This window comes from Delphinapterus leucas, chromosome 2 (genome assembly GCF_059928025.1).
Source record: "Delphinapterus leucas isolate spDelLeu-1000000601 "Yukka" chromosome 2, BTC_Dleu_Yukka2, whole genome shotgun sequence".
NCBI lineage: Eukaryota > Metazoa > Chordata > Mammalia > Artiodactyla > Monodontidae > Delphinapterus > Delphinapterus leucas.
Genome location: NC_143130.1, coordinates 66,908,379 through 66,933,671, shown reverse-complemented (window position 1 = coordinate 66,933,671; position 25,293 = coordinate 66,908,379). Strand labels below are relative to the sequence as shown.

General features: G+C 42.3%; 1 protein-coding gene across 1 annotated transcript in view; it reads left to right on the top strand.

Annotated features, from left to right (window-relative positions):
• THSD4 (thrombospondin type 1 domain containing 4) overlaps positions 1 to 25,293 on the top strand; it is a 569,301-nt gene that overhangs the window by 453,584 nt on the left and 90,424 nt on the right. The window contains exon 7 of the mRNA XM_022579923.3: positions 19,495 to 19,699. Coding sequence (XP_022435631.1) covers positions 19,495 to 19,699 — 205 coding nt within the window. The remainder of the gene's footprint in view (positions 1 to 19,494; positions 19,700 to 25,293) is intronic.

The following is a 25,293-nucleotide window of genomic DNA, read 5'->3' as shown; positions in this document are numbered from 1 at the left end:
AATTAGTATGATCTAGTCTTTGTCACCTAGCATGAAATTCTACATAATGTTTTGGCTGTAGGTTTAACAATTTAACCAGAAGTTCTGTATCAAGAAAAATAGTCTGTGTTATGCTTGAGTGACAAATAAGGACAAAATATCAGTGACTTAAAACAAAGATTTCTTTTTCATTCCAGTCCTTCCAGGACCAGCAAGACCTCTGTTTATCTAGTCCTTCAGGGTCCCAGGTTGGTGGAGGCTCCACCACCTTAGGCAGCTGCCATCTCACCCAAAGTCTGTAAGATTTGCTCTGTCAGAGGAAGAAAAGTTTGGAGAGTTGAGCACCAGCAATTAAATCCTTCAGCCTGGAAGTGATTCATGCCACTCCCACATACATCCCCTTCGCCAGAACTAGGCGCATGGTCACATCCTACCATTCCCTTTGCCTAAGAAGAAAAGAGTACTTTCATCAACTTTGTAAACTGTAATTTTGAAGTAAATCCTGGTGACTTGCATGGAGGATGGGAGAGAGTTCCACTAAGCCAGATATAACTCAGGAGTGACATCCACTGAAGCTAAGAAAGTATCTCTTTGACATAAACACCTCATTTGCAATACAGAAGCAAAAATGCACTAAACCACAAAATTTCACTCCATGTGGACCTAGGCTCTAATTTCTTCGTTGTCCGAATGAGACATTCTGTAAACTGAAAAGGAAGCCGAGTTGCAGCCATAAAATTTTACTTAATTCAAGAATTATTATCACTTAGTATGTGATAATAGTTCTGAAAGGCATACAGAGCTAAATTTTGTATGTTCTTTGCTCAAGACACTTAGATGTAACTTGAACACAAGGTCGATGATAATGTTGGGATTTAAATATTTTAAAAGACTTCCAGTTAACTTAAAATGTTAATCGACAAAGAATTATGATCTTTATCTTGTGGCTTTATGTAATCCTGACCTACTGCCAGTATATCCCTGGGGATTCTCATCTGCTAATTTTTATAGGATGGTCTAGGTCAATTACAAGTAACCCATTTAGCAAAAAGAGCAAGCCAGCAAAGCACTAAAATATATTCAGGTATATTTTTTCTTATTCAAAATAAAGTTTACTTTAGTGTCAGGAAGAATAATACATCTCATAATGTATATTACTGGCCTTTCTCAGTAGAGACATGTCAAGAAAAAAATGGTACTCTTTTTTAGCCACCAAATAGTAATATTTGGGGAAGATTTGAAAAGCAGTAAAAAAAAAAAAAAAAAAAAAAAGCAAGTTTCTAGTCTGGTGTAGTGAAGTTAGAGGGCAGACAATAGCAAAACCTGGTGGCTAATTTATGGCAAGAGGGCCAGGGTTTGCCTGGTCTTGAATTTTCCATTGTTAGGTTGATTTCCCTGATACAAGTTGAGGCCACCAAACCAGGCGACTCCTTCAGAGCCAAGAGCAAAAGGACAGCGTGACACAGAGACCCAAGTTGTGCTGAATATGATTTAGACATTCCAGGCGTTCCCCAAACTGCAGTTGATCTCTTGTTTATTTTGCTCACAGATATCATCCCCCGGGCTAGACACTAAGCCCCCTGAGAGCAGAGACGTGACATACCCCACTTCTGATTTTTCTAGAGGAGTGTGTCAGTGCTAGGCGCATGATAGGTGTTTAATTAACTCTTCGATAATATAGTAACTCACCTGATGATTTAAACCTTTCTTTCCAGATGCTTCCATCCTCAGGACATTCTGACTTTTGATGTTGAGCATAGCTAAGATTTATTGAGTGCCTACTATGTTCCAGGCTCAGTGCTAAGTCCTTTATACAGATTGTGACATCCGATCCTCACAGCAATCTTATGAGGCAGGCATTCACTGAGACTCCATTTTGGGACCAGTAACGTGATAGGTCTTTCTGTACAATCCCCCTGTTGGTCCCAGTCCAGCCTCTTGGGACCACGAAGAGGACATCTTTCTTCCATGTGACAAAGCCTCCAATATTTAGAGCCATCTAGCATGTCTGTCTTCTTTTCTTCCTGTTAAACACTCCAGATCTTTATACTGTAATTGTTAACAACAATCACAGACTCTTACTCCAAGTACTGTGAGAAATGCTTTCCTCTTGTGGCTTAAATTACTATAATTTTTTTATTTAAGCACCTTGCCTAAGGTCACACAGCCAGAGTGGCCAACAGGATTGGAGAGAGCATGATTCCAAAGACAGAGTTTCCAGTTATTACTCAGTGTCATTGCTCTTCAATAGTAATTTTATCTTTTTTCACAATATAAAATTTCTTATGTCATCTTTTTAATAGAAGAGTGAAAAGGGCAAATACTTTGCCATAGAAAGAAGATTCGCAAAAGGGGTATTTTCAAGCCCCTGTTTTCTCTGGAAAACCAAATGCTAGAAAAGGTCTGATACTGAAAATATATTTTTGATGCTGTACATCAGTAAAGTTATTCTAGATCATTCATCTTTGGAGCTGGAAATCTAGGGCTTTCCTTGCACCAGAGTCTCATCCCATAGTCCTGACAAAGAGGGGATAATGTTGAGGAAAAGGACTGTTTTAGGCAAAAACATCAAACCAAATGGAAAATATTAGAAAGGAAGTGGGACAGGCCAGTGTCCAAAGGTCTCCAGAGATCCGAGCTTGGAGCACTGGTGGAGGGTACCCAGAGAGTGGTTTCCAAAGGGAGGATTTGTTACAAGTCAGAGTCTTTCAGGGATGAACGGCCTCCTCAGTAGGTGGGGAGCTCCCTGACAGTGGGAGAGGGTCAAACAAACAGATAGACAGTGTTCTTGCCAAGAAGGGAAATGTCTTACAAAGTTAGGGTCACCAGGCACCCATGAGGTCATCAGGAGACGTAGTGAGTGTTGGAGTTAACAGTCCATGTTCTGGGACCAGACTGCCCGGGTTACATTCTAGCTCAATAGCTTGCTAATCTAGGACAATTTTCTCAACCTCCCTGTGCCTCAGTTTTCTCATCTCTAAAATGGAATTAATATCATCTACCTCTTGGGGTGTTGGGAAAATTCAATGAGTTAATTTATGTAAGGCATTTTATAAAAATAAGTGCTATGCTTGTGCTAAATTATCTAATCTTATAGTCTTCACTTTTTAGCAGCAATGCTCTTTTTTCCAAACAAAGTGGTATGAGAGATCCTAATCATAAAATAAATTTTTAAAAACTCGATGTGTTGTGTTAGTATTAATTAATTTTAATTAAAACATTAGCACCTAACTGTTATAATAGCAATTAGTGAGCACGTGGCTATTTTGTTGAGTAGAAATTTTAGCGCTTAGAATATGGAAAATGATTTTAGATGCCTGAGCATCCAATTTATTTCTGAATTTTGTTTTAGCTTACAGTTCTTGGGCATTCCTGATTAAGACAGCCAACAAATTGCAAATTGTAGACAGGCAGTCTCTTTGATTAAAAATGGGAGCAGTTTGTCCTGAGGGCTGCATAAGAATGAGTTAATACAGCAGTGTCCAGTGTGTTATAATTAGGCATATGCAATGGTTAAAAAGGATGTTTATCAAGTTCTTCATATTTTACAAACATGTTTTAAAGATTATGAAAACATTAAAATACAACCTTAGAATAGCTTGAAAGCCTACTTAGTCTAGCACACACGTTTTATCAGTTAAATTAGCCCCAGTGACCTGTCCAGGGTCTCAGCAGGGAACAGTAGTTCCTAGGCCGACACGAGTATGGATCTTGGCCCCTTACGTTACCTCCTCCGACCTTGGTTAGACCAGATGACTTCTATGGTTTCTTCCGCTCTAAGTCTGTGATTCTAGCATTCTTTATTTAGTGGGAATACTTGGTAATAAGACTGATTTTACTATGATAAGCCGCCTCCTCCTCCTATGGGTTGGACCATTTTGTTCTTCTCTATATTACAAAAATCTGTTAGGAAAAGAAATTCAAAGTTATATTTTTTGAAAAGGACATCCTTTGCTGAAAATCCATTTTATTATTGTTCCTACCTACTTTAGTGATGTTTGCATAAAATAGAGAACCGTGGTTTTCTACAGCAAGGAGAGAGAGTGGGGTATTTGCTAACACTCACTGGCAACTGCAAGGTCCAAATTTACAAAGAAATCCAAATTTGCTTTTCATGGCCAGCTAGGTCAATGCCCTATGCCACCCTTGTTTGTGTTCTGTTCCCTGACATTTTAGCTTTTATTAAAAAAAAGAAAAACCTGGTTCAATTTGTCGATGACTTTGAACGACAGCAGAGAGGAAGACACACATCCTCGTCTACGCTGATGATATGGTTTTCCAGCCATCCTGAGAAGCAGATAAGTCATTCTGCTAGTTACCATCTGAATGGCTTTGTGTCAACAATGTCACTATTCCCAACTTCTTTGAGGCAAAGATTTTTCCGGTGTTCAAGTAGACACTCCCAATAACTCTGGAGCACTCCAGTTCACTTCTCATCTCAGGGGTAAAATCTTAGTTAACAACTCAAAATCAATGTTCTACCAAAGCACCTATTAAGTTATAGGTTTATAGCCTTCCTCTGCTCAAGATCTCTAGAAGTTTCTGTACCTTAAAAAGAGCAGGCTGTTTCCTATCTTACTTAAAATACAAGCTGAGCAAATTGAATCTACAGGGATTTCTTTGTAGTCCTGAAACATATAGAATACAGTCTCAACGAGGGTGACCTTAGGCCTCAAAAGGGAAGCCCCAGGATTGCTAGGATGACTCAAATACACTCAGAGAAAAGGTGGTCTTGGAGAAATCCTGGTCTATAAGCTCGTGATGCCATGATTTTAGCTTCCCTTTCCACTCACTAGTCAAAAGAGAACATTCTGGAGGCTTGAGGCAGAGTGAGTCTGATAGGAAATAGAGGCTGTCCAAAAGATTTAAAGACCCTTGGCTCTGTACTGGAGAGAAAGCCTCCATCAGATCCTTTTGTTACAACAGGAAAAAGTGGTTGGGAAAATTTTTCGTGCCAGGGCTTCAGGCAACAACATGGAGACAATGGATAAGAGAGAACCCAAAGATTCTGAGAAATTGCTGCTTTCCCATGACTATAAAAAGCAAGTCCAACACAATATTAAGAGACTCCCTTCCGTGAACTATCAGGGAAGAGCAGGCAGTCAGAAGCCATTTTTCTCTCCGTCACTGTCAACCCCAGGCTGCATGTCCTCATCCAGAGGACGCTTGCCTTTGTGGGCACTGCATTCACCCACTTCCAGAGCTGTTCTCACCCCCTCTCTTGTAGCTCCTGCTTTTCCCCCTTAGTGTGTGCTGTTCACCGCTGTGTTCACTGTCTCAGTCACTATTCACCTCGCCTGTTTGGCTTCCACCCTATCATTCTGTTTCTAAGAGTTTGAGCTAGATAGCTGTGGGTTCATGGCCTGACTCTTAGCTATATGACCTCTTTCCTTCTCTATTAAAATGGTAGTAAATATTGTCACCTTACTAGGTTCTCAACAAGTACCAGTTTCCTTTCTTTCTGTTGCTTTTCTTGGCATCCATCAGCACCTCTATGGACTCCTTTGAATAATGAGAACCTGCCTTTCTTATAGGGTCCAGAGAGTCCATCAATTGTCAAAACTGAATTTTTGACTCTTTTTGACTTTGGCTCTGGTTCTCTTTTAACTAGGGTTTCTTTTACTCTGCCAGAGAAATGCTTTTCTTTTTACTTCCATATTTGCTGCCATTCCACATTCCTTGAAGTATACGCAGTCCGGCTGTTCTCTAGCTAAGTAACATTCCAAGCCAGCTATTGTTTAAGCTAGGAATGAATATCATTTGTTTGTATTTCTTTGAATTTGCCCTCTATGTTATCTTTAACTTGACTTTAAATAAAACATAATATGTATTGAGTTCCTCCCCTGTGTCAGATGCTTTTTACAAACTTTGTCTCCGTTTATTATCACAAAACCAACCCAACAGATTAGAGCAGAATTAATAATTAGCATTGCTAATTAATAGGTACTGTCACTTTAACAAAGTATTTTTGCCGTCAAAGTGGAATGATTCTGGATCATTTTCAAAATTTCTACTTTCACTCAGTTATCACACCTGGGGTAAAGCTCACTCTTGAGATACTATAGCCCCAGGCACTCCTTTCCACCTGGAATCAGGAACTTAAATATAGGCATAATGCCTAGGAGAAAATAATCATCTTGTTTAAGTGACAACTGACATCAGGAAGCCTTTTGAGCCAGAGGACTGACATGATGACAGCTGTATTTTGGGAAGATAAATTTCACAGCCACATGCAGGATAGATTACCTGAAATCACAACATTAGCCTTTCTTATGCTTATACATCTGGGGGGCATGACTTAAAAGCTCATAAGTATGATTTGTTTAAAGAAGGGGCTGGTGAAAATTAAGAATTTCAGGGTTCCACCAAAGATGGTGAAGAATCAATGTTTATCCAACTGGTTTGCATGTCCTAAATATTTACGTACACAAGTGCATATAGGTGATGCAGTCACTTGGAAGCCATGTGTGGGTATCCTATTTGCCATTGCCCTACCTACCTTAAAGTTGGTTTAAAGTGGCAGAAGAAGGGTTAAAGTTGCAGAAGAAGGGAAGTTTTCTGCAAGCGTGAGAATTATTCATCTGGCTGCCACCTGAATTATTGTTATGAAACACATTGAGTTTGACAGATAACCCTGTTCTTAGACATCCTTCAAAAGAAGCGTGAAGGAGCCTTCGTGTTTAAATATTTCAGCCAAATTTCTTCCTTCTGAGCATGCATGGAACACAATGTCTTTCTTTCTTTTTTTTTTTTTTAATTTTATTTATTTATTTTTGGCTGCGTTGGGTCTTCCTTGCTGTGTGCAGGCTTTCTCTAGTTGCGGCGAGCGGGGACTACTCTTTGTTGCGGTGTGCGGGCTTCTCATTGTGGTGGCTTCTTTTGTTGTGGAGCACGGGCTCTAGACGTGCGGGCTTCAGTAGTTGTGGCACGCGGGCTGAGTAGTTGTGGCATGTGGGCTCTAGAGCACAGGCTCAGTAGTTGTGGCACATGCGCTTTGTTGCTCCGCTGCATGTGGGATCTTCCCGGACCAGGGCTCGAACCTGTGTCCCCTGCATTGGCAAGCAGATTCTTAACCACTGCGCCACCAGGGAAGCCCCTTTATTTCTTAATGCAATAAATATTCACATTGGACGCACCTATGGTTAGGAGAGAGAATAAGAAGGAATTATCTTTATTTGATTTCTTGGTCAGTCTAGCCCTAAAGAGCAAGCTCTTGGATTGGGTAATGATACCTCTCACGGAATGATGTTTGTCCTTGAGTCATAAATATTTCCCAGCTTGGTGCACCAACAGTTTCCATTCCCAGCAAGACAAATGAGAAAGCTGGTTACTATTTCAATAAATAAGTTTGGACCTATGAATTTGTTATGAAAGAAAGGATGGTGTTATAGATTCCCCTCCCTTAGGTGAATGAGCGCTGCATGAGGGGAAGAGACAGCATGGGACTTTGGTGGGGGGGGGTGGACAAAAGAACAAAGAGAAGCTATAGGAAGGAGATGCGGAAACAGTTCAGTCAGCCCTTGTGGGAGTCCTCAGACCGTAAGTAGCACCCCATGAAAGGGTCTTAGGAAAAGCCAGAGAGCAGCCCTAGAGATAGAACAATAAGAGGGAATTAGCCTTATTTGATTTCTTGGACATTCTAGCCCTCGGTATATGTAGGCCTTGGTCGGCCATCTACCAGGCTCTGTTCTTAAGGTAAAGAAAGATTTCCACTGGGCTAAGGGACTATGCCAGAAAGAGCCAGAAGTCCCTTCATTTAAACCCACCATCACCACCTCTGTGTTACACATTACTTATCTTCTGTGAGCTTCGATAAAGTGGGGATAGTCAAGATAATTAAACAGGATAACATGTTAGGTGCCTAGCACGTGGCCAGTACTCTACCCATGACAGCTATCAAATATATATGTGGGGCTTCCTACTGCCTGAATCCCTGGGAGTTGCTTGAATCCCTCTTTGCATCTGTTTTCCACCTACAGTCCATCTAAGACAGTGCTTCAACATGCCTGAGCTGTGAGCTCCACCCACAGCCTCCCTTGCTCTGTTTCTGAAATGAACATAACCTCTTTACAACGTCTGAGGCTTTCCATAACTGGTCTCTAAGACAAACCAGGAAAGACTAACAAAACAAGCAAACCCACACTTTTTAAAAAAAAATAGAGAGGTAACAAAGTTATAAGAAAATCTCTGGAATTCTTGATCCCCATTGTCCCAGAATGTTATTGAAAGGCAAATAGATCATAGCAGTTTGCCGTTACAGCCCTGGCTTGGAACACCACTTGAGAATCATGTGTAAATAGAAGTGGGGTTTCTGTGGACAGTGCAAACAGAACAACCCCCTCTGTTAGAGTAGAAATGTGTGTGCCTGGTGTGAGAGTAAGGATTCCCATGGCCGTGCCCAGGGACAGGTCATTGAAGGGAGGCAGGTGCACCCTCAAGGAGAAGGAAAGCATGCCAACATTTTTCCAGCCCCAAGTCCAAGCCAGTTCTGAACTAGGTGCCTTCATCTACATGTTTTCATTCAATCTTCACAACAGATTTGAGAAACTATATTTCAATACCCTTGCTTTACAGGGAAGGAAACTAAGGCTCAGAAAGATGATGTCATCTGCAGGAATACATTAGGGATGCTCTTAGGCGGGCATCCCTGTGTCTAGAAGAAAAACTTTTGAAGATGTGGGAGCATAGAAGAGAAATTCTTATTTCAGATTATGGAAATGAAGAGGGGTTAAAGGAACCTAAACCGGGAATTTTAAAGGTAGGAAAATAGGCATAACGGAGATGTTATGTTAAGTCTTCAGTGAAGACTTGGGAAGTCTGGGAACAAAGAGAGGTTTACATCACAGCAAGCACACTTCAGATTCAAGGTCAGTGTTAACAGTGCTCCCAGCCACTCAGGGCTTCTCATTGACCCTCCACAATCTCGTAACTTCTCTCCTCCTTCTCTTTTCTGTCCCTTTGTTCCGTCTCCAGCTCTGGAAGCAAAACCAGACTCTTCTCCTATTTAGCTATATCTCAGTTTAGCCATTATCTCTTGTTGCCTTGATTTCTGCTGACCCTCAGGCCTCAGGGTCCCACCTCCCAGCCCATGCAGTTTATCCAAGTTTTCACAGAGACAGTTTGCTTTCCAAAAGGAGTCGCTATTCTAGCTGGTAGACAAAACCTTTTTCACATGGTTACAGGGACGTAAGAAAAAGAAAGAAAAGAACGTAGACCGTTTAAGTGAGGAAACATTAAAACCCTGACTCAGAAGGAGCAGGGGGACATCATAGTATCATGAAAAGGAGTCTCTAGCCTGTAGCCTCTAGAGAGAGGAAGTCCTCTCTCTGCCACCCTGGAGAAATCACTTCCCCTCCTGAGACTTTGTTCTTCATCCCTGGAGCAAGGGGCTGGGTCTCCCAGAGCCCTTCCTGCTGTCCAGTACTGGGATTCTCAAGAGACTCTGTTTAGGAATGTGTGTCTTGCCTCCACCCAGTCCCTATTAAAAATATCACAGAGGACAGCTTCCCAAAGGCATTATTTCTTTTTAATTGTTAACCTAGAGGGTGATGGTGTTGTGTTGCCTTTGTTTTGACCGGGTGGGAGAATTGGTTGGGCAACTTGGGAAAAGTAGAAAGAACTCGGAGCAAACAAAAAGTGATCCAGAAAGTCAAATAATCTCAGATAGCACAGGAGTCACCTGAAGACGCTACTCAAATGTAGACTCCGATTCATTAAGCCTGCAGTGGGCCCCAGGGTTTCTAACGAGCTCTCAGATGATGCCTATGCTTCTGGTCCATGGGCCACACTTTGGGTAGCAGTGGGGCTAGGGAAGGTCAAATAGTGCTTATTATTCTTGATTTTTAAAAAAAGAAAATCAAAAGACAGGAGTGAAAAATATAGTTTGAAAGGATTCCTATCCAAAAAGCTAAAATTTAAAAAATGTTTAGGGCTTCCCTGGTGGCGCAGTGTTTGGGAGTCCACCTGCCGATGCAGGGGACACGGGTTTGTGCCCCGGTCCGGGAGGATCCCACATGCCGCGGAGCGGCTAGGCCCGTGAGCCATGGCCTCTGAGCCTGCGCGTCCGGAGCCTGTGCTCCGTTGAAAAAAAAAAAGAAAAAAGTTTAGTGTTCTAGAGGAAAGTTCCAGTGAAAGAGGGAGAGAGAATTAATATGACTAAATTTAATGAATGAATTAGTGATTATCAAGAGGTACACTCAGACCCTCGCTCTAAGATGACTCCATCAAAGGCCTACTTCCCTAGGAAAGCTTCTGCCTGAAACAGGCAACACTACTAACCTTCCAGATTCCAAAGCCACGGACCTCCAAGCCTTCCTTACTTCACGTTCAATAGACCATCCTTCATCGCTCTATTGGTCACTCCTCCAGCCTAACGTTGGTGTGCCCTTGCCCTCTGTACTAATTCCATCTCTCTGGTCCAGGCCACCATCCCTCTGTGCCCATTTTAATGTAGTTGTCTGTGTGCTTCTCAATCTCTAGTCTGTTCCATCTCTAACCCACTGCCTGTGTCTGCCAAGCGTCTTCCGACAACAGCGTTTCAGTGTGCCCTTCCCCCACTCAAGAGTCTTGGGATTCGAGCCCTCGTGCTTTGGTAGCCAGCTTTTCTTCTCATCTCCTGTCCCTCACCCACTAACCCACCCACCCAGCCAGTCTTCTCAACCATCCCTGAAGAGATCACCCAGTGACATCGAAAAAGCCCATGTAGCCCCCAAAGTTTAACTCACACAGCTTTTTAAGCACGTTCTTGAACATTTTGGAAATAAAAGTCCTGAATATCCCACCCACGTTTTGAAATGCTCCACAAAAACATTTTGAGAAATGAACATCACATCTTAACAACATGGCAGCAACTTGCACATAAGAGCACAGTAAATATAGTCACCCTGAATTTCTGAGTCTACCCTTCTTATGTTTCTCGACTATCGTTCCTTTTAATGTTTAACCACTGTTTCATGTCCCTAAACTGGTTGCTTATGTGAGTACCCTTTTACAAAGGCTTATAGGTGCCACCTTGTGGAGAAAAATGCAAACAGGCAGGTCTAGAGATAGGCTGTGAGTCAAGGAAATGACAAGGACAAGCACGGGCCTCCCTCTTTGCTGGTCCCTGGATTCCCCCACAGTCCTCCAAGGGCCTTTTGATTGGACCTGTGGATCCCGGCTGTCTGCACCCAGGAGGCCGTGTAAATTGGGCCAGTGTGCAAGCAGCCTCCATCCTAGAGCACAGTTCATCCGCCCAACTCGCTATTGCCTTTTTGCTAGTAATCTGGCTTCCAGAACTTTGCCCTGTAGAGTGTAGACAAGTATCGCTCTGCTCCTTTCTGCAAGAAACTTCCTAACCCTGACCCCTTGGCTGCCCAGACCACAGTTCCTCACAGACCCATCCCTCCTGAGGCCCTACAGAGTGAAGATACAATCTGACCAAATACTTTAAACAGAATTCTCTTTAAACAGAGAATTTACCAGTCAGCCTTACATTTTAAAAGTAAAGTGGAAGTCCAGAGGTTTCTACTATTCTGTACAGAAATATGGACACCTTACTTTTATAATAGAGCGGCTGTCCTTGTTGTAATTCATTCATGCCCCGCCCCCAGCCATTTCAGTCCGTCAGGGAGGAAGATCATGAAAGCGAAGCACTGAAATTTTAGAGTTTGGAATACCCCTACTCTCCAGGGAAAGACGACCCTAGTGGGAAGAGGGGTGGTAATTCTCTCACTGCGTATCAAATGTTTCCCTCTCAGGACCACTTCCCTCAGATTTGTAAACACTCGTGTAGTTGATTCTCACCCAATTTTATCCTAGGAGAGCACCAACATTTTCTTCCAGTGGAATCACTTGGTAAGGTGCTATTCTCTAATGAAATAAGATGAGGTACTGAAAAGGGACAGCCATAAGCTTCATTAAAACCAGATTGCCAGTTTCGCAATTACCTTCTTTAAGGAAGCCAAAATACCTTTTATCGCATGGACCATTTCTTCCCTCCAAATGAATGACATTGTCAGTTTGTTTCCCGCTGATTCCTGTTTCCAATTTAATTTGGTCTACATGAAGCAAACTCCTCTGACTTCAGACATGGCAGGATTCTTCACATCAGGGCTGTATCTTTTTTTTTTTCCCCAGAAACAATTTAGCACCAGAAGAGACTTAGAGATGATCCAGTTCAAGAAGCAAGTTCCTATCATTTTGATCTCTTGATTCCTCAAGCAGCTACTACTTCATTCAACACTTACTATGCACCTACTGTATACCAGGCACTGTGCTCTTTCCAGTACATAATCCTGCTCATAATGAAGTTTAGCCGAAAGGCGAGATTCAAGAGCTCTAGAAGGCTACTGGCTAGCCTGATAACAGTGGGGAAGTGTTTTTTAAAACTGGATAATTAAGTATTCTGTGCTCATTAGCTTCTGACACTTACAGATGACTGTTTTTGCGCTTCTAGGAAATTGCCATTGTTTTAAAGCTTTTTTCCAGGGGGTCTGTGCTCCTAGGTGTTCCGTGAGCTGTGGAATAAACTAGAGCAGTGCTTCTCAACCGGGGGTGGTTTTGTTCCCAAAGGGACATTTGGCAATGTCCAGAGACATTTCTGTTTGTCATACTGAGGGGGAGGGTTGCTACTGGCATCCAGTGGGTAGAAGCCAGGGGTACTGCTAACCATCCTACAATGCAAAAGACAATCCCCACAACCAAGAACTATCTAGGCCAAATTGGCACTAGAGCCGCAGTTGAGAAACCGTGGCCGTGAGGTAGAAGAGCCAGCAGGAAGGTGAGACGCGGGCTTCCAAACCCTGCCAGCCCCTCTTCAACCAGAACAGTTCTGCTTTTCTCATTTTACGTATCGGAGTTCTCTCTGTTTCTGCATGAGGTTTTGTTTGAAAAGTATGTGTTTTCTGCTTAAGGAAAAGAAGAAAACGACTGAGGTAGAAGGTAACTCTTTGCCTTCCGTATTATAGTTGAGACACATTGGGACGGATCAAGTGGGCAGCGGGATGAGGGCCAGTCAGGGGCAGACTGGAGCCTTCAACCTGAGCCTCGGCCTTGTCTGTGCAGGGCTCTGCATGCCTCCCTCTGAACATATACATGCCATATTGAAAGAGGGCATCGTGTCTGCCTTTTGATTTAAACCAGGGGTTGGCTTTTTTTTTTTTTTTTTTTCCTGTAAATCACTAAATCATAGTATTTTAGGCTTTGTGGGCCATACGATCTCTGTTGCAACTACTCAGCTCCGCTGTTATAACACAGAAGCGGCTCCGGACAGTGAGTAAACTGTAAGTAATGGACATGTTTGTGTTCCAACAAATCTTTATCTATAAAAACAGGTGATGGGCCAGATACGGCCTGTGGGCAGTAGTTTGCTGACCCCTGAGTTAGACCATAAGTAGGAACCGTGTTGGTTTTACCTTCATGCCTCCCCTGCCTAACACCGTATTGGCACATAGTACAGGCTCCTCAGGAAACATTTACCAAACTATATTGAGGGTCAGTCGTGCTGGCACAAGTGCTAGAAGATTTTCGTGAGAAAAACAACTGGAAAAAGATCCCTCCCGTGTTTCCCAGAGGATTTCTGTATACTGTTTAACTATTTCCCTATGTCGGACATTTAGGACGTTTCCATGTTTTCATTAATAATAATACTGTGATGAGCTCCTTCATAGAGAAATTGTTGGCCTCATTTCTTATAATTTCCTTAGTGTAAATTCCTAGAAGGATTCCTGGGTCAGACAGTATATATCGCTAAATAGCTTTCCAGGAAGGTGGTATTGATCTACATTCCTGACCGTAATAAGAGGGAGATATTTATCATAGGCAAAAGATTGCTTTCAACAGGGTGTCATGAATAAAAGTTTTGGCATCCATGTGTATTTCCACGAATTAGCTCACCATGAATGTAAGTAAATTGGTGTTAGCGACTAATCGTTTTAATAATAACGTTCTCCCACACTGTTGGGAGAGCATGGTTATTAAGGCACGTTGTTTTACCTGTCGGTGTCATCTAACCGACCAGTTGAGTTTACCCTATCTGATGTGTTTCCTGAGCACACACAGAAACATCTGCTTCCCATTAGGGAATCAGAAGCTCCGCTATCTGCCCGCCTGGCACCAGCCTACCCTGCCATGATGCACAGAGGCCTCCTCCCTGTGAAATTCACCACCAAATATGTCATCCAGCTTGCTCATTTCCCACAGGAAATTTCACTTAGGTTAATTTTGGCATACAATTGGAGGCAATTCTTGATCAATTTCTCCCGTGTTGGCTTACAACCTATAAAATTTTCCTACAACATGTTGCAAAAATCACTGGAAGAGTATAAGGATATATGATATTTGTCCAATTGCCTTTGTAACAACAAGAAATATCTCTTTTGAACGACAGTACATGGTGAGCGAAAAAAAAAAAGAGAGAGAGAGAGATGAAGTATAGATCAGGGGCCAGGGACCAGATGTTTGTTCTGTCCTTTATCACTCAATGCTATTGGAGCAGTAAGGGTGCAAAGGAGCCACGTAAGCTGTCTTACCTTTATGAAGAACTTGGCCCTTTCTTAGCGCTTCACGCTTTTCTGAATTTCTCCAAATGAAGAAGAGAATATCTGCAACTGAGAAGTAATAGAAAGTGTTATAGAAATAAGAGTGAGTCTGAACACTTATATAAGGACGGGATTTACTTTAAAATGGATAGATTCCAGCTGAAACCAAGTCTGTGAAGACAATGATAAGCCCAGAGTTGCCTGAGAAGCCACCCTATCCAGCATCCTGCTAAATGCCTTCCGTGTTTACCTCATCTGATCCTCCCAATAGTGCTATGAGGTACCGCCCCAGCCACAGATCAACTGAGGCTCAGAATGGCTGATCAACAGGTCCAATGATGCAGCACTCCTAAGTGGCAGAGCCAGCACGAGACCCAGGTCCAGCAGTGTCACCTTAGGTGCCCCCTGATGGCACTTTGGTGGTGCCTCTGAAAGAGTTTAGAGACACAGACCAGCACTGTTAAGTCAACGCCATCAGAGACCAGTTGACCAGACTTCTGATCTGCAAACCAGAATTCAGGTCAGATTCATTTCTGAGCACTGTCCCCTGAAAGATCTGGATGGTGGTGGAAATGTTTTCAGCACCAAGCCCAGAGAGAAGCAAGCCACCCAGCATCACACATAAGTCAGGGACTGAGCCAGGGCTATGCTCCAGGTTTCCTGATTCCCAGTGCAACATTCTTTCCCTCATGCCGAACTGCTTTTCCTGCTAAATGACATCAGCTCCACTTATCAACTTATACCTCCATGTTTTAGAGGAGAATACCAGCTGCTTTAAAGAAAGCAACAAAGCACACGAAGCTATATATGTGATAAAATTGTGTAGACCTGTACACCAAGAGAAAGTGCAGGTAAAAAATGGCAAAATCCAAATAAGGTTTATCCTTGAGTTACTATGTTATACTGATGTCCATGATATGCATGGTTTTGACAACATGCTGTGCTAATGTGAGATACTGTCATTGGAGGAGCCTGGGTGATGGGTCACTGAAATGCTCTGTACTGTTTTTGTAACTTCTTGTGAGTCTTAAACTATCTCAAAATTAAAAGTTATAACAGTAAGAAAGTTATGTGACAGTAATGTGATGGAAAGATGAGCTAAAATATTTATTCACTTTCTGTGTGTATAATGGTAAAACAGTCAACGTGAGAGAGATACAAAGTGTGCTTGGTGCTGCATAATGCTGGAAGAGGAGAATGCCAGAGTCACTTCTGGACCAAGCTCTCACAGTCACTATAGTAACAGTGCTTTGAACTTGCTCCCCTGCACCTAGGTCACAGCCACCATCCTCTCCTTCGACAAAGCTAGAACCTTCAGTGTGACCTCTGATCCTTTGGAGGGGGGCAGTTTTTGCATAATGGTTACAAAAACGGGATTTCTGGTCAAATCCAGCCCCACCTCTTATTAGCAGCATAGCCTTAGGCCAGTTGCCTAACCTCTCTCTTAAGTCTTAGTTTCCTAGGTTTTCAGCAATAGCACAGATTGCTTTTAAGATTAAATGAGAAAACTACATATTCAGAGGACCTGGAATATGACAAAGACTGTAAATGTTAGGTTTAATGATGCTGAGGGGGGGTAGGAGGAAGATAATCATTTGAGTTCCCTTCTACCTCACAAAGGCCTGTCCATTTTGCTTCCTAAGCATCTTTCAAATCCTCTTCATGCCATCATCATTCCCCTAGTTCAGACCGGGCTCTTGCCACATTCTGCAGACTTATGCACCCCATTGTTAATTATCAGCTTTCTAAAAGAGAATTGATCTGGCCCAGCATGACATAGAGAATGCAGGGACTCCTCGTTGCCCAATAGCGTGTGATTTTCTGCATGTGTGTCTAATCGCCCCACTTAGATTCAAATTCCCAGAGTCAGGACCCGTGTCAGAGTCAGCCTGGGATTTCCCAGATTTCGCCCAGTGCAGTCACTCGACAACATTAGTGATAAAATGTGTGTTTATGTGTTTAGATCTTGCCATGGTTGATCCTTCTTGTGCTTCAGATTCTAGCCCAAAGGTCACTTCCTTAGCCATGCCCTGCCTGGACTCCAAGTCCAAATTTTCCCTCATTATATCATCTGATCTTCATAATAGCCCCATGCAAGAGAAGGGACAGTTGTCAGATATGTAATTTACCTATGCCCTCAGTGCTAAAAATAAAGGTCTTGAAAGCACGTCATCTGCCCAGTTCGCGTTATGGGGTTGTCCCTCCTGCTTTGAGAACTGCATGTGGGACATTTAGCAACTCCATAGCAGCTGAGCCTCTCGAAGACCCTGGCTAGGCACTAGAACACGAGAAGGGTGCTCTGTTAGCCTTTTATCACCCCTCAAAGAAGGTTCACACACTCCTTGTTCTGACTTCTCTCTTAAGGAGTGAACCCTGGATGCTCAGAGTCCAGAGATGGGCTTTGAGGAGGCAGGATGTTTCCTTCAGTTCTTGGCATCACTTGTGCAGCCACATGCACCCTTGAAGCCAACCTCCAGGCTCTTAGACATCTACCAGGAAAAACTGCTGCAGCCCTCCCTCCCCATTGTCTAGATTCATCCTGAGTGGCAGTGTGGTGCAGGAAATCTGGTGTGGGATCCTTTGGAATGTGCAGAGCCTTTTAATATAGTGTCTATTTCCAAGATAAAATGTTGTTTTGTCTGTGTGTGTGGTTGTCTGAAGCAATCCACGTCTGTGTAATTTCCTTGTGATCTCATCCCATTCTAACTGGGCTGCGGGCTGAGGATTCATGCAAAGTCAGTCCCTGTCTTCGGAGGTTCTTGTTCATTCCTGAAATATCCCACCCACCCCACTGACAAGAGAAAGACTCACTGGACTGCCTGCTCTCCCCTCTCTAAGACCCACTCCTCACTACAGCTAAAGTTATCACCTGAAAAACAAATCTGAGGATGGCCCCCGTCTTCTTCAGTGGTTGTTGATATGATAGAATAAAATTCCGATTCTTCACCCTGGCAAACAAGATCCTTAACGGATTCAGCTAAATTCTCCAGCCTCCTTTCATCCTTAGCAGCAAACCTACACTTCAACCATGTCTGTCTATGAGCATGCTTTCCTGCTTCCTCAGTGTTCTTTCCTACTTCTGTGCCTTGGTACACATTGTTGCCTTTACCTGGAGTGCCCCAAGGGAATGAGCTCCATCTGGGTTAAGCTGAGGCCAGCGGTAGCAAGAATGGATCATGTAGTGGGGAAGGGAAGAAGTTAAGATTTTGCTAGACAGGGCAGGGTGTGAGTGCTATCAGCTTTTCTGTTCATCTTCCCCTTCAGTGAGAATCAGAGGCATCTCCATTCAGTTAGAATCTTTCTTTAGCAACGTGGGATCTACTTTCCCAAACTTCTGCTGATGGTGGCCCTTTTGTTTGTTTGTTTCAAAGCAAAGGAGAACCCGGAGCAGGGGCGCGGGCTAGAAACCATGCACAGAAGGCGTTTTCCTTATTTTTCTGCTAAAACGTGCACAGGGCAAGGGCAAGAAATATTTGAGGGAGGAGAAATTCATAGCAAACATGGCACTTTGAAAGGCTAATTGGATGTGGAGGAACATGTTGAGATGATGTTCTGTTATTGTCAGAAATAATGTTTTACAGAGAAGCTATTTGTGAAGAGAGACCAGTTATTGTCGATGGACTAAGGTGCACTCAGGAATATGGAAATAATAATGCAAATGTGCAGTGCCTGCAGAAAGGTGTCAGTCAAACAAGAAGTCGGAGGGGAAAGAATGAAAACCTTTTGATCTGACTCTGCCTGTAGGATTTGGCCTGTAGGACCCACATGAACAGACCCAGGACTGTTTAACAAAATCAAAAGTGGACTTTGAATGGTTTGCTGAGCACTTTGCCCCTGAGGTGGGGTCTGACGATTGCTCTTAGAATTCCAGAACCAACACAAACCTCTGATTCAGCAGACATGTGTCTCAAGTCGTAAAATACCATTCTGATTTCAAGTATCATTTCCTATCCCCGTAACCCAGTGAAATAATCCTGTCATCCCGATATTTCATTGTCCAAACTATAATCAGCTCACTTCTATCTGCCAACAGAAGTGTGACAGAATCTTCTCTGTTCAGACCACATGTCCCAGCTTCAAATTCAGGATACACGGATGTGAGTCCTATGGACTCAGCTGCAGACGTGGAAGAGGATTCTGTGAAGCCCATTCCATTCGGTCCTAAGGTTAAATTGCCTAAGAAACACATGAATAGGGAGGGGGAAGATAAAGCAAAAAGATCTTGGGATGAATAATGAGAAGATTCATTGGGGAGGAAACGCAGGAAGGCCAGAGTTCCTTTAAACTCTGATGTATCCCGTTATTTAGATGCATATCATCCAGTTTGCCGATGTTTCTGGTCCTTGCTTCCCTGTGCCCTTCTGCCCTGGGAAAAATGCTTTAGACGAGCCAAGCAAAAGTCCCAACTGCTCAGCTTTTCAGAGTCACAGTGACCAGTGGGGACCCAGACCTCAACCAATTTGATTTAATTTCCTAAGAAACAGGGCCTGAGAACACTACTGGTGGGGGTACTTGGCTAAGTGTTTGTATCGTCTGTCGTTTAGGACAGAAGACTTGAGGACAAACTCCAGTTTTAAGTCCCAAAAAACTTCCAACAGGGGGATGGATTTTCAGGACAACTTCACTGTTCAACCTGTTTAATAAATGTCCAGTCCCCACACCCTCCTTATGTATTTTCTCTGTGTTATTTTTCTCCCGATTACCAAGTGTGCTTGTTTTACTTACTTGTTTACTGATGTGGCTTCCACTTCGCCCCTAGAACGCACATTTCACACATAACCTAGGAAAGAAGTTCCTTGCCCAGATTAGGTGCTCAGTGGAAATCTGTTGAGCCAAGGGAAGAATGAACTTGCTTATCTACAGGATCTGGATGGGGGCAAGGAGGAAGTTCAGGTCGAGACCCACCAACGGATCTTCAGTCGTCCCCTCTCCCCTTCCTCCCTGGGATGCTCCTGACATATGCTACAAGAGTCTCTTGTTTTCCACCTCTTTGCAGAGCATTGGCTGTGATGACTACCTAGGCTCCGACAAAGTCGTGGACAAATGCGGGGTGTGCGGAGGCGATAACACGGGCTGTCAGGTTGTGTCGGGTGTGTTTAAGCATGCCCTCACCAGCCTGGGCTACCACCGGGTTGTTGAGATTCCTCAAGGAGCCACAAAAATCAACATCACCGAGATGTACAAGAGCAACAACTATTTGGGTAAGCTTGATCTTTTTCCAGAGGAAACCAGCTGTCCCTACAAGATGATTTATTCCTTCCAGGACTGTGACACGGCAGTGTCCAGAGGTCCTTGGACCTGTAGAAGGTGCCACTGGGGAATGTCAAAGCACTACCTGGCCTCCCCTTGAAATGATATGGAGAAAGTAAAAAAGTCCTTCTTGCGAGGAAATGTTTAATATCTACATATTTAAACCGGTCTTTCTTCCTTCCAAGAGAAACAAGGCTATGAAATCAGGAATGGCCTAAATTGTTTCTCTGAAATAGGGGAGGCTCTTTGAAATGCCAAGAGATCTGCCAGTCTTTTTCTGTTGGAATTTCAGGGGCACAGGGGCAGTTGGTGATCCTGTCCGGTCTCTCACTCTGCGGGGGTCTAAAGCAAAAGCCATTTTTCTCTTCTTTCTGCTTCATCAGCCTGGGGCAACAGTATGTGTGTGTCTTTGGAACAGCTGCAGAACCCGTCAGCGATCATTTTGGGCAATATCGTCAATATTGGGAGACCATTTTTAACCCATTTTCCCACAAAAGGAGATCTTTGTTGATTCTTCCTTCTCTGTTTCTGGCTGATTTTATGCAAAGCAAATCAGGTCCTGCAAGTTAATTTTTAGCAATTCTAGTTCATGTAAACATGGACAAATCAGTTAACAAATGGTATAAGGAAAGCAATTTTTTAAAAACATTTAATGAACAGCAATATACATTTTTATTTTTTTGATTATTTATTTAACAGAAATTTAAATAGCACAGACTATACGCTAGGTACTATTCTCGGTGCTGTACAGGTATTAAACCATTGAACCCTCTCAACAACCCTAGGAGATGGGAGCTATTCCCCTCCCCATTTCATACATAAGGAGACAGGCACAGGGCGATCATGTAACTTGACAAGGTCACACAGCAAGGAAGAGGTGGAGCTGGGATTCAAAGCCAGGCAGTCTATCTCCAAGCGTGGTAGTCTACCAAGAGATAACACCCATGAGCAATTCTGGTACACCATTGGCCATGCAGCAGTCAATGGCTGCAGCAACTGAGAGATCATTAATTTTATAAATTCGAATACGAGGACCATCCCAGAAGACAACTCAAGAACTCTAGATTCTGAAGCTCTTCCATCTTTGTCTGGGCAAATGCATCCAAAATTAGCTTCACTTGGTTTTATTGGTGACAGGAGGAAGGGATGGCAGATGGGACTCTGAAACAAACCCAATTAATAGTGGAAAGCTATTACATTTGCTCTGGCAAACCCAGGAGCCACCAAAGTGGCAATAAGGCTAGTTTCCCCCTGAGATGTTTGTGTGTTATTTTTATTTGCAGAAAAAAAAATGGTCTTTTTGCTTCCTTTCTTTTGTACTATTAAAAGAGCAAATCTTCGCAAACATCCTGTTCCTAGAATGGAAAATGTTCTTTGAGGGATTGCTTTAAGTGTGACTGTGTTCAAATGCACCAGCAAACAATGCCACTTTTTGTGAGCTTTGCGTAGTTCTTAGTAATTTCCCTGGCTCGAATTAGTTCTGTTCAGTAAGTGGCTTTTAAGCTGTGCCTTCCGAAGGCAAAATAGATAATCTGGGTGATTACCCACCAGATGTCTGAGTGGAAGCTGCTCTCAGAGCCTCAGTGTTTTCATCTAGAATATGGGAATAAGAATCTGGACCTTACAAGTATTCATGAGAATCCACAGAATAACAGATATTCAGGACCCCACCGAGCCCCTGGCACTTATTAGCAGTTGACAAATGTTCAATCTCTTTCTTTTGTCTCAGAGAGCTTGTCAGTATGTCAAAGCTTCATGGAATACAAATTCCCTAATTCCCTGAAATTCCCTAAAAAAGATGAAGAGGAGGCAGAGGAGGATGGAAGTACCCAGAATCAATGGAAGGGTGATTCCGAAAATCATGTTCAACTTCTTATGCCCAGTGACCAGTGGGGTGCATAAGAAGCCCAGAGTCCATGACAGTATGACGTGATGCCATGTGGCCAGAGTGGGGAGAGTAGAGATAGAAGAACAGGCGAGAGTGAAAGGAGTTTCCAGAAGTGATGAACAGGGCCTCCTGTTTAGGGCACTTAAGCATCACTTGGGATGTAGCATCACCCAGAAGGCTTTTTTTTTTTCTTCTTCTTTCCTTCTATTATTGAGATTTAATTCGCCTACCATAAAATTCATTCTTTTAAAGCGCACAGTGGATGGGATGGTCTTTTTCTCATCACAGGTGTTCTCTTCCCCTATTCCACTTAATCCTATGAAATTTCCTGTTCTGGGAAGTCTATATATGTTCAAAGTTAAACTGCATGCAATTGTTTGAGATTATGTGTAAGCTATTAGAGCACAGGTCTATCAAGCTATTTTTGAACTTTCCAATGACTGTATTTCACGTTATACATTTTCAAACATTGAAACATTTTTCTTTCTTTTTTTTCTTGTCTTGAAACATTTTTCAAAGAGGTATGTAGTAGGGTTCTCCACAATCTTCCAGGTCATGATAAAAGTTTTGGTTTTCTTACCTTGTGATTTCTGGCTATGTAAACTGTATTTTGTACAAAAATTTGACTTGATGCACAAAACTTATTTGGCTGTCTGCGTACATTTGTTCTGTAGAATACACAACGTAGAGGAAATGAATAGTTCGAATGTGTATCATTGCTTTTCAAAAATGCACACCTTTAACAAGTTTTTTCAGTTGCCCTATTGTTTCCCTGAATGGCCTTTGGGTTATTAGTAATAAAAATCAAATTTGCCTTGTGAAATACTCGGAATTGTTTAAATGACTGAGTCTCCAAACTTGACAGAGATAGAAAGTAGATTTCTATGAAAACAGAAGGACTTGTATTATTAGTGCTGGAGAAGGTGGTTTAATCACCTCATTTTTAAAGGTTTGTTTAAAACCCACAATATTTAAATGACTTATTCTAGGCTATTTGCTTAGTTAATAATAGTAGTCATGCTACATGTGTAGTACTTTAGTCTCCAAGTGTTTTTACATGCATGGTCTTCTGACTTTTAAAAAAGGACATTCTTTACTTTGCTTGCTTCAAAAAAGATCTGGAGTTATTTACTAAAGATGCAATTATTGAGTTAGTATGTGAAAATTGAAATTTAAAAATCAAAAACTTCGGAAAAAGATCTGTTCAGGCCTTTTGCCCATTTTTAATTGGGTTGTTTGGTCTTTCTGATACTGAGTTGTATGAGCTATTTATATATTTTGGATATTAACCCCTTATTGGTCATATCATTTGCAAATATTTTCTCCCATTCAATAGGTTGTCGTTTTGTTTTGTTGATGGTTTCCTTTGCTGTGCAAAATCTTTTAAGTTTAATTAGATCCCATTTGTTTAGTTTTGCTTTTGTTTCCTTTGCCTTAGGAGACAGTCAAAAAAATATTGCTACAATTTGTGTCAAAGAGTGTTCTGCCTATGTTTTCTTCTAGGAGTTTTATGGTTTCCAGTCCTACATTTAGGTCTTTATTGAAGAGGCTATCCTTTTCCCATTGTATATTCTTGTCTCCTTTGTCATAGATTAATTGACCGTAAGTGTATGGGTTTATTTCTCTGCTCTCTTTTCTGTTCCATTGATCTATGTGTCTGTTCTTGTGCCAGTACCATACTGTTTTGATGACTGTAGTATTTTGGTTTTGGGGGGTTTTTTTGCTGTACGCGGGCCTCTCACTGTTGTGGCCTCTCCCGTTGTGGAGCACAGGCTCCCGACACGCAGGCTCAGCGGCCATGGCTCACGGGCCTAGCCGCTCCGCGGCATGTGGGATCATCCCAGACCGGGGCACCAACCCGTGTCCCCTGCATCAGCAGGCGGACTCTCAACCACTGCGCCACCAGGGAAGCCTGATGACTGTAGTTTTACAGTATAATCTGAAGTCAAAGAGTGTGATGCCTCCAGCTTTTTTTTTTTTTCTCAAGATTGGTTTGGCTATTCTTGGTCTTTTGTGGTTCTACATAAATTTTAGTAGTATTTGTTCTAGTTCTGTGAAAAATGTCATGGAGAAGACATAGAGATGGCCAAAAGACACATGAAAAGATACTCAACATAACTAATCATCAGAGAAATGCAAATCAAAACCACAATGAGTTATCACCTCACACCTGTCAAAATGGTTATCATCAAAAAGACCACAAATAACAAATCTTTGCAAGGATATGAAGAAAAGGGAACCCTCCTACACTGTTGGTGGGAATGTAAATTGATGCAGCCACTGTGCAAAACAGTATGGAGCGTCCTCAAAAAACTAAAAATAGAGCTACCATATGATCCAGCAATCCCACTCCTGGGTATATATTGGAAGAAGAGGAAAACACTAATACTAAAAGTTATACGCACCCTAATGTTCACAACAGCATTACTTACAGTAGCCAAGATATGGAAGCAACCTAAATGTCCGTCAACAGATGAATGGATAAAGAACATGTGGTACAAAAAATGGGATATTACTCAGCCATAAAAAAAAAGAATAAAATCTTGCAATTTGCAACAACATGGAACGGGAGGGTATTATGCTTAGTGAAATAAGTCAGACAGAGAAAGACAAAGACTGTATGTTATCACTTATATGTGGAACCTAAAAAATGAAACAAATATATGTGGAATCTAGAAAAATGGTTCAGATGAACCTATTTGCAGGGCAGGAATAGAAACACAGATGTAGGGAATGGATGTGTGGGCACAGGGGTGATGGGGAGGGTGGGATGAAATGGAAGATTAGGTTTGACATAAATACACTACCATGTGTAAAATAGATAGCTAGTGGGAATCTGCTGTATAGCACAGGGAGTTAGCTCAGTGCTCTGTGATGACCTAGATGGGTGGGATGGTGGGGGAGGGAGGTCCAAGAGGCAGGGGATGTATGTATACATATAGCTGATTCACTTTATTGTACAGCAGAAACTAACACAACATTGTAAAGCAATTATACACCAATTTTAAAAAATGAATGAATGTAACAAAACAGAAACAGACTTACAGATATAGAGAACAAACTAGTGGTTACCAATGGGGAGAGGGAAGGGGGAGGGACAAGATAGGGGTATGGGATCAAGAGATACAAACTACTATGTATAAAATAAAAAAGCAACAAGGATATATTGTACAGCACAGGGAATATAGCCAATATTTTATAATAACTTTAAATGGAGTATAATCTATAAAAATATTGAATCAGTAAGTTGAACATGTGAAACATATAATATTGTAAATCAACTATATTTCAATTTTAAAAAATCAAAAACTTCACAGAAGAAAGCGGCATATATACCAAAAGCCTTGGCTAATATGTAAATAGTGATGGAGCATTCAACCTGACTCTTGAGTTTATGGCTTTCTTTGGTTTGGCCATCAAGAACTGGACCTGCTGGACTCAGATTCTGAAAGCCTGAGTTCTGACCCTGGCCCTGCCATAACTCACAAGGGGTTCTGGCCCATGTGTAGCTGGGAAGACAGGCCAGCTCAGCACCTCGTGATGCTTACTATTTCTCTGAGCAACGCTGAAGAAATCACGACGTTTAATGATACACAGATTTCAGGAGATAGGATGTTTATCTGTCTCATTTTAGGTTGGAAACCAATGAAGTTCTGC